Source organism: Apium graveolens, chromosome 4, assembly GCF_009905375.1.
Source record: "Apium graveolens cultivar Ventura chromosome 4, ASM990537v1, whole genome shotgun sequence".
Taxonomy (NCBI): Eukaryota; Viridiplantae; Streptophyta; class Magnoliopsida; order Apiales; family Apiaceae; genus Apium; species Apium graveolens.
Genome location: NC_133650.1, coordinates 151,114,902 through 151,137,313, shown reverse-complemented (window position 1 = coordinate 151,137,313; position 22,412 = coordinate 151,114,902). Strand labels below are relative to the sequence as shown.

At 34.7% G+C, this 22,412-nt stretch overlaps 1 protein-coding gene across 1 annotated transcript; it reads right to left on the bottom strand.

The window, feature by feature from the left end:
• Positions 1-1,603: 1,603 nt before the first annotated feature.
• LOC141720361 (autophagy-related protein 13b) lies at positions 1,604-11,920 on the bottom strand. The gene is made up of 4 exons (XM_074522721.1): positions 11,640-11,920; positions 9,955-11,343; positions 9,678-9,862; positions 1,604-2,310 (listed from the first exon to the last, which is right to left on the bottom strand). Exons 2-4 carry the CDS (start codon positions 11,335-11,337, stop codon positions 1,956-1,958), a joined length of 1,923 nt encoding a protein of 640 aa, XP_074378822.1. The 5' UTR covers positions 11,338-11,343; positions 11,640-11,920; the 3' UTR covers positions 1,604-1,955.
• Between the last annotated feature and the right edge of the window lie 10,492 nt (positions 11,921-22,412).

Genomic DNA, 22,412 nt, shown 5'->3' with positions numbered 1-22,412 from the left:
GGTTGTAATTAACATTTCCCTTAATTTATATATATGCATATAGTTATTGTATGTATGTTTATATGTATGTATGTATGTATGAACGAATTAATTATAGAACAATTGATAATTTTTAATAAATGAATGACGAGATAATTAAACATTATATAAATATTAATGTAGGGCTATAATTGTCATTTGAATTAGTTTGTTCAACAAACCCCCCTTAACGATGTTAACAACCTGTGGGATATTAGGAGTATATGATATATGTCCCATAATTATTAATAATAAAGTATAAATCATACATATGTGTATAAATATTTTATTTTATTTTTTTACTTCATATATTTTAATATAATATTTGGTCATTTCATTGTGTTGGAGAATAATGTTAAATTGATGACAAATAAGAATATATGTGTGTATATTTATGTATGTATATGTATGTATGTATACATAATTATGAATACTGGAATTACAAAATGAAGGATGTTCGCTGGAAGGGGGTGTTAAAGGTGCTTGGAGCTGCAATGTTTTATGCTAAAGTGAGAGATGCTTCAATAATTTACACCTGATAAGCATCTCGGAGCTACACAAATTGGTCGGCTGCATTTGGACCTTCGTATATCATATATCAGAGTCGACGTATGTTACAACACGAGATTCGAAATATACCACGAAAGGAGAATTTCTTAATGCTATTCGTAAATGTCTTTTTAGTAGAGGGAAAATGTTCGTTATTTGAATATTAACTTTAAACTAGTATATATAATACATAGATAATGGATATAATAGATTAATCTTACATGAACTCAACCACTGCACATGAACTCAGCCACTACACCACTTTGTTTATTTTTTTTATTCTAAAAATTGTTACAGGCCTGAGAAGAAAAAACGGATTAAACAAAATAAATGGTTCACTATATAAATTCTCGTAAAAATGTATTCTATTTTTGGATATTTAAGATTTTCTGAAGAATAAAATACATTTTTCATTTTTATGATTTCCTCATTTTTCTCATGTTAAAAGAAAAATGTAGTATATTTTAAATCCTTTCAAAAACACCAAGGATTATGGGAATCGGGTTATTAATCCATTTAAAAAAGAAAACAGAATAATCGGAAAACAAAACTAGAAAATTAAAAAAATTAACGTAACTGGAAATTAAAAAATTAATTACCAAGACTCCGTTGTACATATGGTTTTCCCTCCTCATGTCAATTATCAATAGTTTCCTAAAATGTTCCAGCATCCAGTTTGATGCAAGATACCAGTAGTAACTCCCCATGGATTCAAATTATTGTCGGCGAGAATACATATGGTGCACTCTCATCTCTTCCCCAAGCTCAAATTCCAACTTTCCCAAGACCACTCCTCATCATCCTGCAGCCTGCTAAAAACAAGCGGCAAACTGCACATATTTGCAGCTCATTTCACAGAGTGCATATGCAAGTAAAAAGCATCAATACAATCAACTACAGACTGGCGGTATCTGCTACTGGCCAATACAGTTTGTCTTTTTTCTTGGCATTTTAGGTTTAAAGAACCCTTGGAAAATCCTTTTCCAGATATACTTCGCCGTGTATATTATACGTAATTTATTTAACAATTCACTGCTGAAACAAATTCATCTATTCCAAGAATACGCTTGGATATTAACATTATGTGTCTATATACAATCAACAGGGCAAATTTATACATGACCACTCAAAAAGACCATCGGTTATCTACACAGAAGCCAACACTGACTCTCTGACTTGTTCAAAACTTTCAACTCCCCAACGCTTTTTATTTATGCTCCTTAAATATACAATGATTTATACATAGGTTAAATTTCCCGGTTGTCATCCCTGTAACTCTCAAACCAGACTATATACACATGTTCAACGGGTATAAGACCAACATGAGCTAAAACACAGTCCCACACCTCCACAAACACAACTTAAAGTGAAACAAAACTGGCTTACATCTAGAACTTGCCACCTTGCCTCAACAGCAAGTCTTTCATCTCTCTGTACCCTCGAAGCTCCTCTAACGCATCAGTTGTTGTCTTGGAGGAAAAAACTCCAGAAGGCTCCAAGCTTGAAGAACCAGCTTGCTGAAATCCTGAATTTGCTGAGGTCAGAACAGGCTCCCTGACATGACTCCCTAAGCTTCCACACTTGTAGCTTTTATCCAAATTTCTCGACTCAGACAAGTCTTGACGAAGGGGAGGGGCTTTCTTCAACATCTGAACTAGAGCGCCAACTGCAGCATCTTGTGATTTTACAACTGGAAATATTCCCCCAGGTTCATTTGGTCCACGTTGATCAAATGAGGGAGGCCTAAAGTTTAAAAAAAGAACTAGTCAAATCTTGTTAAAAGCGTATTGAACATACCATAAGTTCAAAGCATAGCAAAAAAACCTCTTTATTTCTGAGTACATATACGTAAGTATTTTCCAAGTATAACTGACAGTGACAGTTTTGATATCAACTCAATCTTGCTAGACAAAGATTCTTCACTACAAACATGTGTTTGGATCCCTAATGTTTATTTGGAGAATGTGTTCTGTCACACAATGTCATAATCATATAAAATACAAAAATTATACCTTGTCCTCAATTATAAACTACAGCTTATATAATTGTAACTTATATACATAGCAACCAGATGGATTGAGAAAAACACAAAAGAAAAAATAGAAAGGGAAAAAGGGTAATAATGGAAAAAGTAAATCAGAAATAGAACGAACAGGAGGAAGAGAAAACAGAGCAAGTCGACAGAACGAGATTGCGCCATTAATGAGCTGTCTGAACTTGGGTTAATTATATTAACCCGTCTCAAATGGGTTGGGACAACAATATCTAAGACAATATAAAACAAATTTACAGGGATAATAGAGATGTAGGCCAGATAACATGGTGGACAACTTACCATTTTTTTGGGCCTGGAAGCCACGAAAAGAATGAAATTTCCCTTGGTTTCAGTATAAGCAACTTATAGATGGCATATTCATTGTTCATCTAAAGAAAATGCAGAATTCAATCAACATTTATACTCTGTACTATATTTTTGCTCATGCTGTTTAATAATCTGTTTCGCCAACACAAAATATTGAACAATATATACCCGGCCTTTTTAAAGCCATTCTGTAAATACCTGAAGTTCATTCTGACAAAAACAAGTCATTTATCTTGTTGTTGCTTGTAAGTTAAGATCTGATAATTATGAATAGATTCAAGATGATACATCCAGATTTATATATTTAGGTTGCACAAAACGAACCCAAATGAATACAACAGGGCTCTTTTTAAAATCAAGGGAAAACAAGTACACACGCTAATTGCTAAAATAATTTAAACAAACCGAACCAAACCATATCCAATGTATCCAGCTCAAAGAGCAGGGTCCGGGGAGAATAAGATGTAGGCAAACCTCTACTCTAAAAAGAGTACAGAGGCTGTTTCCACAGAGACCCCCAGGTTAGATACAAAAGAAAACAGTACTAGACAGAATAAGACTCGTATAATAAGATCAGAACGGTGTAAGAGAGGAACATTACATAAAAGAAGAATAACGGTAGATATACATCCCCAGACTAAGTCATGCGATAGAGTTACAAATAACTAGAAACAAGTAACAAACACAGCTGTTGCATATAGATAATAACAGTTATTATCATTTATTCGTCCTGCCACTGTTTCCTTTGGTTTATTACTTAACACTGACTGAATTCAGTCAATAAACCAGACCAAATTTATCTTTTTCTCAACAAAAGTTAACTTGTTTGATGTTTAACTTATTTCTTTTAGGGGGTAGTTGAAGTTATTGAGATTCTTACCATCACACTATACATCCTCTCTTTTTTTTTGTCAAGTACAGGAAGACACTTCTCAATAAATGCTTATATTCTTTTATTTTAATGATATTATCATTAAATATAGTCTATACCAAACACATCAGAAATAAAAACGTTAGAAGATACACTTCAACAGTACACGAGAGTAGCTGCATATAGTAAGTGATAGTGCAAGTAGTGCATAATTTTGAGGCATATTCCTACAATCTTCTAGTTTTGTATTTGGTAAGAAAGTGTGAGGAGCAAAACTAATACTGCCCCACTTTAACAAAAGAACAATACACAATTATTCAGATTAAATATAAAAACTTAATTTACGAATGCCATGACAAATACTTGAAACCATATAACCTAATTCTGAAAAAAGAAGCTTCAGCGCAATATCAGGTGATAAATCGAATTGCACATTGTCTCAATATTTTACTGGCACAATCTGCATTGTTCATCCAAAACTTTAACAAACATCAAACGAGTATAAGATTTGAAAGAAAATGACTCCCCTGCCTAAGGTTAATTATATAAGGTTATAACTTAATGGTAAAGCTGTAAATAAATAGAGCAGTTCACAAACATGTTCCGACTCTCTATAAACTTTGCTTGCCTCAAGTTCAATAAATAATTGACCTCACGCATGAACAAAAATACATGTTCCATTACATTTTTTAGATATATCTTGCCTCGTATGCAAAAACTCAAAACTAGACTCATTTAGTTGCAAAACCTTTAAAACCCTTATAAATCTATAAACAAACCCGAGTTCATTCGAGTTGATTAAAAAAAGGCTCAAGTTTTTGAACCAAAATATAAAATGTTTGCGTAGGTCTAAACTCTCAGCTCAATTCGTCGAGGGAAAATTCAACTCAGCTAAGTATGTCAGAGAGATATTAAAGCTCATTTACAGCCCCGAGTTCTAACATGAGAAACTAAACTTAAAGTGTTTGGACAAACAAAAAAACATACTTCTACCTTAAAACACAAATTCAGCTAATTTCAACCTCTAAGAGCAAGTCCAATAGACTACCTATTCAAGCTCTCAAGTTGAAATTTAAGGAACGAGGACAAAAATTATTCTCCAACAACCTCTTAATGATTCCTTAAATCTCTAATATCATCCATTCACTCTTTATTTTTAAGTACTGGCCCCATCTTTTTAAGGATCCTCTAACTATTATTTTATAATATATTGTGGGGATCACTATCTCTTTCTCTCTCTTTACATTCTTTTTTAATTGATGCAATGTACTTTTAATAGTAAAATATAAGGAACAAGTTTTTAAGTAGCATTGTTGGAGACAAACATACTCATTCATGTCTTGCGTTACTAAGAGCTAATATTTTATATTATATTTAAGGATTGAGTTAGGAAGTTGTTGGACTTGCTCTAAGCAACTTTTAGCTCATGTCTAATATTGTATATCTGATGCAGGACAATATTTTAAACAGACAGTAAGCAGTGAATCATACGATATCCCAAAAATAATTAGTGGATATTATTCCCAAGAAAAGATGTAGAATCAGAGCATGACCAATAAAGTGTACTCATCAAGTATATATACCCCTGTGATAACACCCTACAAGCTAAATCCCAAAATAATCAGGCTAATATAACCCGATAATAATATAAGTCCAACACTACATTAAAAAAAACCATCCGATAATATAATAACTAATATTAACGGGACAGATCCCATTCAACTAACTATCTGAAGGACACTCAAAGAAACTTTTAGCTTATGTTCAAAATTGTATATCTGAAGGACATAACGGTCACTCGGCCAGAAAATTGGTTATAAATTTCTTTTAATTGGAATATAACAATATTGCATGATATATTTTATGCAGGACAGCTTTTCAAAAATATAATTTGTCCAATAAAACATCATACTATAACTAAAACAAAGTGCTGATTACATCCCAACTTATGTGTCACTCAATTATTATATTGATGACATCATCATCATGATGTGTCATTCTTTTATTATTTCCCCCTTTCACTCACTTATTTAATACTTTCTCTCTATTCTCCATTAAATCTCTCTTGTTCTCATTAAGCCTCAAGTCTCATCTTCCACACACTTATTTTATACTTTCTTTCCACTCTCGTTCTCTGTTTTCCTCATTTCTCTGTATCAATTCTATTTCTATTTTATCAATTAATAAATATTTATTATTAAAAAAGGGTAATATAGGCTTAATTTACATATTATAATCGCAATCCGATAAAAAATCAAACTAAACCCATTTGAATAAAACATGAAAAATGTATATATTTAAATTAATCGTGTTGATTAAAATGATGTTACTTAATTTAATCAATAGTTGTACCTATAATTTGTAATTAAAAAAAAACTTTGATAGTATAAATAAAATGAATTATTTTATGGGCTTAATGTTCCTAAGTTATCTTTAGATATTTATCTAAAATTAAGTCATTTTTCAATATAAAATTAAGGCTACTTTTGTAAATACGGGGTGAATTCTATTATTACAAAAATGCCATTCAACTTCTATATACAAAATCCCAATCAATTTAGATAATTTTCCTTTAGTTACCTTAGATACATTTTTCTCTTATTTTATTATATTTTATAAGTATATGATATGTATAGTTGAAATATATTTATAATTGTTTTAATTATTTAAGATATTACTTTTAAATTAAATAAATATGACATAACTAGGCATCTGCCAGAAACTAATCTAATCATTGATGTACTTGGGTGGATTAACCGCAGAAAATTCATCACCCAAGGGTTTCCTAGCTACCTTGGGATACCAGCTACCTAAGGGAGAGTTAAGATGGATCGGGATCGCAACCCAAAAAAGGGACCCGTATAACATATGAGTAACCAAGTCTTAGAAAGTCTCACATTTACTTATATAAGGAATAAAAACTCTAATAATATAGCCTAATGGACTAAGTCCCATAAACAATTAGGCTTATTACAACTAAACTACTTGCTAAATTATCTACTAGCCCTGCATTTAAACTGAATAGGTAAATATACTTTTTCCTTGCACTAAACGTATTCAAATTAATTAATAACAAATTCAGTTTCGCATTAGTATTTGTGACAAGCAGTTGTCTTCTATAATTCTATATATCTAGTTTTAAGTCAAATTTACAAAAAAAATCAAAGAACAGTATTAGCTAAGTAATGATTAGGTGGGTTACTGGTATCAGGGATTGGGATAACAGGGTATTGGTGTAGCAAGTCATTCCTTAAAATTTTCTCCATTTTCAAATACATAATTTCAGTGGCTAAGTTATAATTAGTAATTAGCATGACTAGGACTAGAATCCCAAACAACAAATACTTGTTTATCAAAAATTTGCAAGATTGTTTACTTTATCAGCCAAATAAAACGAGGCTAGTTGCCTTGACTTATTTAGAAATGTCTGACACCTAAAATAGAAAATGAAAGATACCAAAACCCTTATGATTTTATACTATCAATTTGAAATACAGTTCTTTTCATCCTGAGTGCAAAGTGCCAACAAAAGGTGACTTTAAAATGCTCACGTTATTTAACTGACTTGTAAAATTACCAATTTTTCATGATTTATTCTTCTAAAATACAACCCAAAAAATAAATAAATGCAGAGGGAACTATATTGGTGATAATAAAGCTGAGTTGAAGAATTTAAGGTCCTTGGCACTAGTTCTCTCCTCCCTCACACTACTGAAGTCTTGTTGACGGCAATAGACAACCAAAAGACAACTATCAACCAAATCAACAATTTAATATCACAAAGCGGTGAACATAAAACTGTCTGGTAAAGAAGATTCGACCGAAGATCTGTATAAGCTAAAGCACACTTGGTAAACTTTCCGATCCCAGGTTTCTTCATTAGACACATTGTTAAACTGAACACCATTTTAAACGGAACGCAACATATAGCACTCTGATGCACAAGACTCATCATTGACATTGACGAAATCACGGTGCTTACGGTTTAGGGATTAAAAGCAGAATTGGACAGACTGTTAATTAGTAGTGGTCAATGACAGTAACTAATATTCATCCTATAATAGATTATATATACGTTCATACGAATTTAGATCGAACCAAGGTAAGTATAAGAAATGCATGTGAAAGTGCAAACATGGACACAAATGTGGACTGCAGGAAAAAGCAGATGGACGTGTCTAGAACATGAAATGTTTTGACCCATAAGTAAAAGCATATGCTGGAGCTTCAGAAGGCCCTCCAACATGATTACTGAAACTATTCAGTATTAAAACTATGATCTGATAACCTGATCACCATTAAAGGCATGCGAAGATAAGCTTGAGCATCACGTTAAGCACATGGCCCATTGAATATGCGTTACACCTATATAACTTCCATAGCTGCTTCATCTATGCTACATAAACAAATATACATTTGTTCTTCAAATTAAAACAAATAACATTCTGTGTATGTTTAGCCAATAAAATAGTACATTCCTATATTTAAGTCCTTACAAGCCCATATGTAATGTCACATCTAAAAGGCCAATAATTTAAGGTTCCTTCAACAAAACTACATGTATTTCTGGAACAATAATTAGTATATATATATAACAAGTTTTAGAATTCAAGCCAACTCCTCCAGATTTAACTTCTATTTTTTTGCAGAAGGCCTGTACTTAGTATACATATAGATACAGATCAGATATTCAGATGCATTGCCAACCCTAGAAAGCCTTAATACCAGGTAGTTGTAAGAAACCTAACAGCAAACACTCGTGATTTTTAAGGAGTGGGTGTTCTTGGCAATTTTAACGACCATTACAAATATCAACCTGTAGTTAGAAACCTACAGAGCCTTACACCAGGAAGTTGTAAGAAACCTAACATCAACCAGTCGTGAATTTTAAGGAGGGGGAATTCTTGGCAATATTAATAATCATTACGGATATCAACTATTAAAAACCTTGTAGTTAAAAACTTAAATTACACCTACAGTAATCTTTCTCCGATTGAAAATTGGCTTCTTAAATTATCGAGAACATAATGTTCGTAAGTGTAAAAGAAAAATAAACTACAACCGTCTATATTATCATTTTAAGCATGGAACATATGCTTCGGATAAAATCATTACTAGAATGCACATATTTTGCTTGCATATAACCCTCTAGAGAGACACTAAATTTTTTACATATTTAATCACTTAAATAGGGACAATGCAAATTTTTTTATGAAATCATTACTAGCATGCAAATAGCTAGCATGTAAATATTTCCACAAGTCCAGCGAGCATTTTTCTAATTGTATAAAAATTTTACTTATAATGGACAAAAGAAAATTTTCTTTTATCCCTTCGCCCCTTGTGAAGTCGGGCACCCCGACAAGCATACACTCTTCATTTTCTACACAAGTAAATTATTCATGAACTCTGAAACCATATACATCCAGAAGCACCCAACAAATCCATAATTAAACGATGATTTGTTGCATTAAACAATTCTCTACTACTGTTCCGAAAATTAATACACCAAAATAAGAACATCTCTCTCATTGTTTTGCAGGGATTAGATTATCTATAAAGCCCGTCAATAAACACTGGAAATTCTGGAATACCAAGCATAAATCCTAAATTGATTACATCCGAAAATTCGGATTGGAATTGTATATCAAGACCCGGAAAAGAATAAAAAAATGCATATGCAGATGATTAATATGCCCAAGTTTTTCCAAGTATTGAGCTCTTAAGTTGAGAAATAATAAACACGGAATAATGAATAATGATCGAAAGGATAGTCTTTCTATCACAGAAGAAGGTAATTTTCTCGAGAAGAGGATAAAAGGTATGTGAAGTAGTAAAAATAATGACCCATAATTTAACAAAGGTTTGTCCACATACCTGCTACCTGGATCTGTTGTGTCATCATCCTCCACGACAAAGGGACCGGAAAACTCGGAATCATCAAAGGTATCTTCGTAAGATAACCTACTAGAGCTTCTAGAATATGATTTCTGTAGTGAGCTATTAGATGATAACCTCACACCTAATGAGTTTCCACTTTCACCTCCTCCCAAGGGCAATAGCTGCACATCAAACAAAAAAAATGTTTAAATTATAACCAAAAAAAATGTGGTAGTTCTGACGTCTAAGCTTACTGAATTTATTGATACGGTACCTTTCCAACTGCAGATCCTGAACCAGTTTGAACTAAAGTTGAACCTCTGTCCATCCTAGAGATGACTCGTGTAGCCTTTAACGGAGGGGAAGGTGGAAAGTTTTGAGTGTTTAACAACAGAGGCGTATTAGAAAGCTTACCTTGAGGTATGCTAAGTGGAGCACTCTCTGACCGTAAAAGGGCTTTACTTATCTGAAGGTCAGAAACATAAGTAGGTGGTGAAGGGGATGGAGATGGTGAAAATGTAGGAAAAGGCCAATACTCATCAATACTTGTCTGTTTTGTATGAACTTGAGGCGCTTCATGCAAGTAACGAGGTACACTCATAGGAGGGAGATGGGGAGAACTAAATCTTGATACTGAAGCATGGGAATCTGAATATGTGGGTGATGGAGAAGGAAATGCTGAGGGTGGAGAGACCCTATATTGGTCATAACTCCAACTATGACGTCTTTCAAATGGAGAAGAAGAAGCAGAGCGCTGCGGTGCAGGTAAGGATGGGAACCTCTTAAGTGGATCTGCCAACGGGCTACCAACATAATCTGGTATAAATTGAGGAGACATAGGCGTTGAAGGTTCAGAACCTGTATCGGAGAGTGAAGAACGATACAAAACTGAAACGCAGAGCCTACCACATGAAGTGTCCACTGGATTGAATATAAAATGTTGCATATCTGATTCTTCTTTACGAGTGAAGGGCTCGACAAAAGATGAAACTCGATGAGTAAGATTATACGTCTTAATTTGACCAGAGGAGATGAGGTCACGAAAAAGCTTATAAGCAGGCAACAGCCTAACTGTTAGATATAAAGATCTTAACAGCAATACGGATTTCTTATACACTACATGTGAACTGTTGCTGCTTGATCTTCTGTAACCGGGTACATTCTCCCTCTTACCCTTCCTACTCTCATAGTGAACAATCCATCTCTCAATTACTTTTTCATTCTTCACCTCAAATCCCAGTTCGTCAAGCTCGGAATTCAAACTAGAGGGATAATGTTCTTTCCCCGACAAGTTCCTACCAAGACTCTTTCTTGGTGAACAATCAGCAGGGTCCCAACTCAATGGTTTCTGCACTAAGATCACATCAATCACCATAGGTTCAAGAATACTCTGATGCCAAAAATCAATATTTTCCAGGGCAGCAGGACATTCCGGGAGTGCTAGATTAAACCATTTATCCCTAGGCCTAGTACTTGCTGGTGAGGAAGAAGACGAGGATGGGGATGACAAATTCTGTTCCCCACTATAATGGCGAGACGAAACATAAGGGGACCTAGATTCAAGCACTACATGTAGAGTCTTTGCGAAAAAAGCAGTGATAATTTGCTCCATTTTAGCAGCTTCAGTTTGAGTATTACCATGATATGTTGCTGCCATAATTATCTACATGATCAAATATTAAAAACTCAAACTTTAATTAATCACATCCCCACAGTTCCACAAAAGACAACAAACAAAGCAAGAACACATAAGAATTAATCACATGTTATTACATACAAAAATATAAAAGGTGGGCACCAAATAATTCAAACACATTCACAACAAAAAAACCAAAAACAGCAGTTTTCAAACAGCTATAGATACACAAGAACATAATAGAATACTAAAAAGGGGCAATTGCATAGATAAAAAAAAGCATCTTTATTAAGAAAATCAAGAAAGACTAAGCATAGACTTACAGTTGTTGAGAAGGGGTGTGGATTAAGGGGGTTAAAAAGTAATGGGTATGTATAGTATATGTATGTGTGTGATTATTACACTTTGTATGTTTTGTAATGAAGAGGAAGGGAGGATGATGATACGATGAAAAAGTGTGAGTTTTAGACAAAAGAGATAAGTGGGACTATGTGTGTTTGTGTATATATCTGAGGAGTAGTTGCCGTGGGATGAGATGAGAGAGCAACCGATTCAAGAACAACGTTCGTGGCTTGGCTTTGCCAGGCTAACTATTAATTGGGCGGCCCTTTTTAATCTTTTTTCTTTAAATTAAGTTTTTGTTATGAATTGATTGTTATATTTAAAGATTAAATAGTAAAGTTATGTACGAGTAGAAAATTTGTAATTCATTTAATGTATTTATTCCCTTCTTTGGTTATAAATAGCCACGTTTATAAGAAGTAAAATGCACCCCATCATCTTCTATGCTATTATTTCTCCTCCTCATGCTCTCTCCGATAAAACATAGTAGTTCTTTTAGTAGTTCTTTTATTGTACTCTTTTATTGTTACTATAACCAGTATTTTATAACACATTATCAGCACGGATCTCTGCTGAAACTGAGAAGGTATAGTTTTAATTTAAATACACATATATATGAGTAAAAGTGGTTATATTCTCTACATATAATTTAAATATATATATGACCGGAGTAGACGTGATTACACCCTCTATTAATAATTTAAATATATATAGCCGGAGCACCGCCTATTAAAATTACTTTACGGTACCATTTATTTTGGGTAATACCGAAATATAGTGGGAACCTTAATTTATAAATTGCATACTTATCGGATAATAACTTTTGTACCCTAATTATCTTATGCAAGATTTTTCACTTAAATTTATAATTTGTCGGAGATAGCCTGAATTGCAGACGTCTGTATGGCGGGTGAAAATCTATTTGTCATTTTAAATACAGATCTATTCATAATATCAATCATAATAATGATATATACATTGATTAGTGCGTATTTGTTAACGCACCCGATTAACTAGGATTTTATGTAATGTTTACATTTATGAATTAAAATTTAATAATTTTGTGTTAATTCAGATTTACTATGACAAATATTACAAGCTTGTCGTTCGTTGTCTTGGACATTTCTGGAGATAATTATTTGTCATGGGTACAAGATGTAAAGTTGCACTTGGGTTCAAAGAAATTAAGCGATACAAGAAAGGCAAAAAATAAATCTACGGCTGAAGAAAACTTTACCTCTATAATTTTTCTATGACACCACATGCATGAAGATTTAAAATCTGAGTACTTAGAAGTCGAAGATCCCTTTATGTTAAGCACAAAACACGCGCTAATAATTCACGCAAGTATACGCGTTCACAAGTAATATAGAATAATTTCTAGTTCGTTCCCACAGAGACTCAGACTAATTATGTTCAATTAACACTTACTCACCAATGTATGATTACTTCTCAATGTCAAGACAATAACACTTAGATTTGATTAACTAATTATTAACTATAATTATGCAGACTAACATACAACTAGAAACGTGGTGTATGCGGATGCTTAACAAATATACTTCGAAACTAGATCAATTATCATAACTCGATTATCCTCAAGGCAATCACATGATTATACGAAAAATAAATTCTAGGCACAAAATGACTTATAACACTTCAAGATCATCGGAGCTTATTACGGAATCATGCTTTTATTCAACACAACAACAAATGCTTATTTGACCGTGCAATGAGTGAGGTCCACAAAAGACTTATGCAATGGCATCCATTTAGCGAGTGTTAGGTTAGCGGATCACAGACTATAAAAGCCTTAGGTCACTAGGCACAAAGTCCCCTAAGAACTTAATAACTCGAATACCAAAGAGCCCACTCGTGATCAATTATGCATTAACTCTTTACTCTTTTTTTCTTCTATTTTTTTCTCTTTTTTTTCAAATTTCTGAGCAAGTGCATTTCGCTCCATCTTGCTCAACCCTAGACTACTCGCATAAAAATACGAGCCGGCTACTAGTGTAATAACCCCAATTTTTGGGAAATTTTTGAAACCCTTATGAATAGTGTTTTTGCTGAACGAGAAAACTTTTCATGCCACGCTATGTAGGGGTTCTGTTATTGATCTTATGGGATATTATTAGTACTCTATGAAGTATATCAGTGTATGTAAAGATCGTCAGAATCCAATTCCGAACACTTTGGTTTTTCCCGGAAATCCACAATATACGGAGAGAATTGAGTATAAGGTAACAGGATAAAAAGGATTTAAATTAAAGGATTATAAAAGAGGATCATAAAAGGGATATAATATATTGAGAAAGGTTAAGGGAACCTAAGTAATAAGATCCCGGGTATGATCCTTCAAACGATAAACGAGAACGAAAGTTAAGCGAACCGTATAACAGATCAGCGGTCATTAGGCAAACGATTAGGAAGTTAATCAAAGGGATTAGTGGGAATGATGTCATCCAACCAATAGAAAGAGGACAAGGAAGGAAGGATGACATCATGTGGATGAGATAAGCATGACATGGGAAGGAGGAGGTGTGGTGGCTTTGTAACCACACAAATCCAAGGGCAAGAAGGTACTTTACTAAATCAAAAACAAAACCAAATCAACCAACCAAAAGATCAAGACAAGGCAAAACACAAAATTCTTCTTCTTCTTCATGAAGCTCTCGGGTTCTCCTCTTAAAAAAATGGAAGTTCAAGCTCCTCCACTTATTATTTAGCAAGGTAATTATCTAAGCTTCCCCATGGATAGTTACATACTTCCTATAAGTTTAAGCTTCTAATTCCAAGCCAATCTTTTTCTATAAATCATCAAAGAAGATGGTGAATAGTGTTTTCAAGAACTAAAAATTGTGTTCTTGAAGTTTTGTTTAGATTAAGCTTGGTTAAGGGCTTTAAAGGTGATTCCAAGCCATCCTCTTGATTCTCCACTCTCCAAGGAAGGTATAAACTACAAACCCTAGCTTTAGTTTTGAGTAATTAGGATTGAATGTGTTTGATATAGCATATGTGAGGCATGATGCTTGATTGGTTGAAGTTTGGTTGAGTTTGTAGAGATTAGTTGGTTTTGTTGCATTGTTGGAGTTGTAAATCTTGGTAATTAGTTAAAGAACCTAAGTAAAGCTTTTAGTTCATGTGAGGAATAAGTATAAATGGTTAATGTGCATTTGTTGGGGCTGTTATGATGTGGTTTGGAGGGATATTGGTTGTATGATTGATTTGGGGTTGATTTGTGGTTGGTATTGAATGGTTTAAAATTGGGAAAACGCGTAAACGTAGCCGTCGTAACGTCCGATTTTCTTTAGACTGTTTTTGTGCATAACATTAGGACCCGAGAACCCCCTGCTAGATTATGACCACTGCCATGATTAGATAGCTCATGTTACGAGCTTCGTTTTGATATGTAGTTCGTTCGATTCCGATGCACGGTTTAGGAGAAACGACCGTTTCAAGTAACGGCGTTTCGCGAACGAAACTTTTCCCCTCGCCTTACTTTGAAACATAGGTTAAAGACCAAAAAGGGTTAATTAATGTATGAAACATTTATGGTAAGTGTGTTAGGCAGTTGGTAAGACACTCGCGAAGGAATCGCTTTAAAACTCGTAAAGATTAAATTATTAAAAATGGTGGAGCCGAGGGTACCCGAGTGGCTTAAGCGAATCAGTGAGCGCAAAACAAGCGTTAGAGTCTAAGTTAGTTAAAGTATAGATTTACAAGTGATTTTGGTTTAATTCCAACTTACTTGTTGTTTATAGGTTACCAGACTCGTCCCGAGCCATTCGTAACCCCAGTCGCTCAGGCAAGTTTTCTACCCGTTATACTGTTGTTGTGATGTAAATATATGTATATGCATTATCTTGTGATATTGCATGATTGTTATTAGCAAATTTTGCGATATATTGGAGCATGCTAATATGGTATATATGCATGTCTGTTTCGTAATCTGGTTATCTATCTGTTGATTTCAATGCTTATAGTTGCATAATACCTATGCTAGAAATAAGCAAGTAGTTGCGTATACCCTTAGTATAGGGGATAAAAGGTGAACATATTTCTAAACCGGGAGTCGATGTTCCCGAGTATATATATATATATATTTATATGTATATATATGGATATAGTTTTTAAAACTATTAATCGAATAAGGTTTATTCGATAACTTTAACTTTATTTTATTATTGAATATTATTTCAAATATTATTCGAAGGCGTATGACTCCTTTACATTATTTATTGAATATTATTTGAATATTCATTTGAGGATGTATGACTCCTTTATTTTATTTAATGAATATTATTTATAATATTCATTCGAGGTATTATGACTCAGCTTATTTTATTTATTGAATATTATTTGAATATTCATTTGAGGATCTATGACTCCGATTATTTGCTGAGATATATTCTTTAATTTATTAAAGAATAAGGTGTCGATAATCAAACTTATTTTTGATTATTCAAATAAAGATATTACTTTCGTATAAGTATATCTTTGATTATTTGCTATTCATTTCAAGTATAAGTTTTAATACTTCTACTTCAATTATTTTATAAAGATTATCTTTTATGGGAATATTATTTAAATAATAATATTCAGACATTTTCTAAATATTCTGGGGACTGATTTACTTCATTAAATCAGTTTTACTCCAAACACTCTTTAAAGTGTTTTCGAGTCTTTAAAATGATTTTCAAAAGTTAGAGCGGATCCCAAAACTATTTTTATATTTAAGATCTTCCTTTTAAAAAGGGGATTTAAATACTCGCTCAAAACCTGGGGGATCCGGCTCGGTGGTGTGTTTTATATTCGCAACAAGGTTGCTGTCTTGGTAAAAGAGTTTTTGATTACTTACCCAATATTCGGGAAGTAAAATTCTTGGAACAAGTTAATCCATTAACAGGCATCGCCTGGGAAATATCGGTGAGTTTTCCTTTCCAACTAGGTACGACTTCTTGGTGGAGCCGTATCAACAAGTTTCTACTTGGGGAAAGGGGGAAACGAGCTTTACGTTTCAGAGTCATGGATTTCATCTGAACTAGGAGTGGCGTAAGTGGTCGAGTAGCGCCGGCCCAGCCTTATTATATTGGCCCAAATGGCCTGGAAGTTCCGCTAAGGCGGTCCATTCCTTAGGAGTTCAGTGTTCGGTTGACAAGTAAATCCGACAGGTTCTCCTCTACATGTAGAAAATGGTGGGGTTGTACTACTACGACTGATCATCGTAAGTGGTCTTCCTGGCGCGGCAAACTCCCGTAATGAGTTCATCATCCAATTGGATAATTTCTGCAACACTACCCAGAGCACTTCGATAGAAAGGCTACGGTTGGGCGGTTGTTGAGTGTTGGCAGGGTCAAGTTTTCAAAATAATGTTTGCATCAAATGAAGTATCTCATAACTTCATTTTATTTTGATGATATTTTAAAGGTTGAATCTATTCAAGTATTATCTTGTAGTCTCGTCTATGTGATGAACTTTTGGAACTGATTATAACTTGAACGGTGGTAGTTCAAGTAGTATTGGGAAAGATATAAGTATATTGGGGTATTTGGTAACCTCATCTTTTAAACTTATATCTAATTAATAATTGTCTTATGAATGACAAAGATTTTCAGAAAAACGTTGAGACAAGGTTAGATGTATGAGATCACCTTGCAACGATATTTTTTTATATATACAGTTATACACTGGGATTTTGTGTATATTATGCATGGAAGAGGACTTCCAATATTTTGAAAAGTATATATGTATATATACTGAATATTTTGCGACTTCATCGCATTAAGATATCAACTTGGTTCATTTCTTTTGACCAAGACTTTCATGAGTACTATGAGAAGGCTCATATATTATTAATCATTATACATATTATTTTGGTGGGCTTGCTGCTCACCCTTGCTTTCTTCTTTCATCACACAACAACAGTTAGGAAAGATGGCCAGACTCCAGCAGACCCAGCGCAAGCGCGTGGGAAGCATCCCGCGTCTTCCCGTTGATGTTGTAGCTGCTATAGCTGCAGAGGTAGATCTATTGTAGATCAGACCATCTACTTTTGAGAATCAATTATGTATAATTATAACTTGTGGCAGATAATGGCAATTAACTGTAAATTTATCAAGTAATCATTTTGGGTTGTAATAACTTTTAAATTGTGGATTCAAAGACTTGTACTTATTTAAATTTCATCTCTGAGACTATAACGGGTTGTGGTGTGTGTTAGTGTGGGGTCACAGCATAAGGTTATTTATTATTAATTAAGTGAAGTGATATTGTGGAAATAAAGACCGTGACGACCCGGATCCCCGACCCCGGATCTGGGGGTGTTACAGAAATGGTATCAGAGCCAAGCGTTATAAACCTCAGAGATGATGGGACGTCAAGATAATAAGTTCACTAAGATAATAAGAACTCTTGCCAAGTTCATAGTCGGACTACCTAATGTAGTACTGACGGTTAAAACCCTTATGGGAACCCTTATAAATATCGTGATAGGAGCGTAGTTCGTTATCGTATATGGTAGCGGGACTCCGAACCCTGAAGTTGAGGAATATCAACGCGATGATGTTTTATTAGTTATTGGAGATCAGATTGTGGATCCGATAGAGTGTCCTAATGCAGGACCGGATGATGTTGATATTGAGGATTTAGCGGTTGAGGATGTTGTCCTAGAAGGGATAGTTGTTGAGGAGGATCCCATGGAGGATCCTGACAGGATTGGATAAAGGACCACTGATGAATTGATGACCATAGTTTGGTCGACTACCAGAGGTAGGATTGGCCGGTCACTACCGGAGGTTCGTTCAAGTTGTAAAGATAGTAGCCCCTTTAACGCGGCTTACTCGTAAGACTGAGAAGTTTGAATGGACAGAGAAATGCGAGAACAGCTTTCAAGAACTGAAGCAAAGATTGGTGATGGCCCCTATGCTGGCGTTGCCGGATGGAAAAGGAGATTTTGTGAAGTATAGTGACGCTTCGCACTAGGGCTTAGGGTGCGTGCTTATGCAGCACGGTAAGGTAATCGCGTACATGTCAAGACAATTAAGGTAATATGAAATTCGATATCCCCGCCCATGAGCTTAGGCTCGTGGCAATAGTTTTGCCCTAAAGGTTTGAGGCACTACTTGTATGGAGAGAAGTATGAGATTCACAAACCATAAGTACTCTAGTACATTTTCCCATAGAGAGAGCTCAACATATGCCCGAGGAGGCGGTTAGAGCTAATCAAGAATTATGATTGGGAGATTCTTTATCATTCGGGGAAAGCCAATGTGGTGGCTGATGCCCTTAGTAAGAAGGAGAGACTCAAGAGGTTAATGTCTTTAGGAAAGTTGATAAGAGATTTTGAAAAAAATGGAAATAGATATGAAGGTAACCGGAGCCGGTACCGAAAAGCTGTTTGAGATTGCAATACAGTCCGAATTATCGGAAAAGAGCATATTGTGCCAGCGAAAGGTGATGAATGAAGGCAGAGAGCCAACAAATAAATATGAGATTAATACCGAGAAAGAGGATAAGGGAATAATGAGGTATTCCTATAGAATTTGGGTTTCGAAAGTTCAAGAGCGTAAGGATGAGAACTTAGATGAGAGCCATAGTTTGAGGAATAAGATTTAGAGCAAACCCTGAACGTGATAGTCAGGGAGGTCGCCATCAAGATAGAAGGAACCCATGACATAATAGAGAGGAAAATGAGGATTTTAAATTAAAAGATGACCCCAATTATGGGGAGTAGGATGAAACATTTCATATTAAGGAAACAGAAAGTCGAGTAAGGAAAGGAGAACCGAGACGGTACTCCTATATGGCAATTCATGGACCTATCTAGACAGAACTTAGACTATTATCCCCAACCACCACCCTGAGGGGACAATGCGGCAGGAAATTCTTTCATGACCTTTAAATCGTTAAGCTCTCAGAGTTCCAAGGAACATGTTGACCTAGTCGAGGCAAGAGCCTGGCTAAAGGAAATATAGGAATCATTTGAGATTCTAAATGATTGACGAATCACAAAAGACTGTTTTTATCACTCACCCTCCTAAGAGAGAGACCACCTGCTGGTGAAAGGCCAAGGAAGGCACGGAGCAAGAGATTATAATAAACTGATTTAAGTCCAATCAATTGTTTTCGGGAAAGTAATTCCCAAAGATAAGGAGATAGTGTAAAAGCTTTAGAGTCAGAACAAAGGCAGACGAGTATGATAAATTATGAATCTAAGTTGTAAAAGTTGTCAAGATTCGTTCTGAGGACACGAATCCAGAATGACGGGATGTTGGAATCAATACTTATGTTGTGTTGGTTCATGAAATAATGATAAGAGAAAGGAATTAGGAAAATTGGATGAAGGAAGTGACCTTCAAGAATGTGAAGTGTAAGACCGGTGGCTTGATACCCAGAAAGGGAGACGCCAGGTATGAAAGATATCCCAACATTGAGGTGACTGTTGAGATAAACAACAAAAGTAAATAAGGAATTATTAAGAAGAAGTTCATGTTGAACACGACCAATATCTTCCAGAACATCCTTGTTATCGTTACCAAATTAGGCAAGACAAGCGGATAACCGTTGTTATCTTTTGGAGGCCATATTTATTAACCTCATTTGAATACAGATGTTATTGTGAAATTAGGCATTTACTATCGAGGTGGGAATGATTGAATAAGATACCCATATCAGGGATATATGACCTTATTTATCCATGGAAGGATGCATGTACCTTTTCAAAGGTGGAATTAAGGATAGAACATCGGTAACTTAAAATGAATCCTAGGGGAATGCATAAAGGTTGGCATTTCACCCTTAATAGGGATAGTATGAAATTTGACAGTATGAATTGGAAAGGATTAAGGTAATAACAACCTTTAAAGAATCAGTGGAGAATTTTTTTTTTTTTCAAAAGTATATAGACAATGATTCTAGTATTAGTATATGGTATTTTGATATGCCCTGTATCTAGGGAATACAGGAGGAACAATTCAAGGATAACCTTAGAGGTTTTACAAGGAGAAAGGTAATATTCAAAATTCTCAAGAATAGAAATGTTGATAAAGGAAATATGACGTAATTATAATGTTGCCAAGTGGGGCACGTGTTAAACCACGAGAAAGTATGGATCGAACCAGTAAAGGTCGAAATTGTTCAGGGCAATTAGGACCTAAGATAAAAGATGTTCTAAGTATGATTGAGAGTCAGTCATGAGAAGTGATTAGCCTCTAAAGACTGAGGCAATAACTTATGGAAAAATGGTGATTTTTTTTTTACTCATCAGATTTTAAGGAAAGCATTTTCACATAAGCTGTGATTGAAATAAGGTAGAAATTTATTTGGAGGTGGTTAATGTGACATTGACTGTAAGGAAATTTTACTATCAGGAAAGGCCAAAGAGGTGGCCGACACTTTAAAGGTAAGTGGATAATTATAGGCGCGTGTGCCAAAAGAATACAGTGATGATGGTTAAAAATGTGAAGGTTGAATTATGGTTTGGAAGATTGACATTCCTTCTGATGACTGTGCAATACCCAACCGTAATAGTAGTTGGTAAAGGTTTAATTCGTGTAATCGCCATGAACGGGCTATCTATCTTAGAAGGTCCTATCTTGAGAATAATCCAGGACCATGTTTCAAAAAGGACTAGATGAACCCTTGAGTTAATTCTTCTATTTAGGGCGTATGATTAAGAATGGTATTAACCTGCTATCGTTGCTTTGATTGAAACTCTTCTGCACTTTTATCTGCTTCATGTCATGTATGTATGTCAGGATCATGAGTGTTCTTCATGAATCAGGAATGGTGATTATGTTACCTCCTTAGAATGATTTGATACGACATGGATAGACTCCGTATGGTTGGCTATTAAGACTTCATGGAAAATGAATGACTACAGTAGGTCAGTGGTGGACCATAGTAAGGCAGCAATGATTCTGCGAGTAATGAGCTGATTACAACCGTGAGAGTTGTATTGGAACGGGTGTTGAGATTGAGTACCACTAATCGGGTCGTGGTAATGTATAAGTTATCATTGATAGACTAATTAAGTAGAGTATCTACCTAGTGAATTATTATTCTTTCTTATCAATAGAGAGTCGTATTATTATACGAGGAAGGTTGCGGTGCAAGCATAGAATTCTAGTAACGATGATGTCTAGAATGAGATCCCAGGTTCGATTTTCGATGTCGAGGGAGTTTCAAAGGTAATTGTGTATAAGCTCGAGGAGGGGCATGGGTCCATAGAATGATGGACGGGATAGCGAAAATATTTAGGCACGTGAAATACGATGCTATAATACTTGATGTTGATATAAATACATATATGTTTTGTTCTCCTATGACAAACCTCTATAGTTCAGAGGTAGATTCCAAGCCAGATATTTTGTGGCAGTATATTTTTTTCATATATACAATTCTCTTCAGTTCGTTCTTTTCTCTTCTTTTCATTTCATGTAAGCTGAGAAGAACAACCCTTCCAGGAAGGGGAGGTATTGCCGAATGACTATCTATCTTTGTGATAGAAGCCTAGTAGGATACCACATGTTGTTTAATTTCTTGTCAAGTACTAAAGGCTGGCCACCTTCTGTACTAACTATGCGATATAACAAGTGTTCATGATCATAGTGATCTCTCAACAAATTCCTTTACTTCTATTTGATTGATCAAATTTTGGAAAATAGAAACAACTGAAAAAGGAGTAATAAAGTAGTGGTAGTATGCGGAATGGGAACACATTCGTGATACTAAGGTTGACGTGGTTATTAAAA

What these genes read in the sequence shown, in the direction of transcription:
- LOC141720361 (XM_074522721.1), bottom strand. Translation starts at nt 11,337, where the DNA reads ATGGCAGCAACATATCATGGTAATACTCAAACTGAAGCTGCTAAAATG. An exon ending in CAGGATCTGCAGTTGGAAAG is followed by an intron (nt 9,863 to 9,954) that starts GTACCGTATCAA and finishes TTTGATGTGCAG; the next exon opens with CTATTGCCCTTGGGAGGAGG. An exon ending in ACAACAGATCCAGGTAGCAG is followed by an intron (nt 2,311 to 9,677) that starts GTATGTGGACAA and finishes TTTAAACTTTAG; the next exon opens with GCCTCCCTCATTTGATCAAC.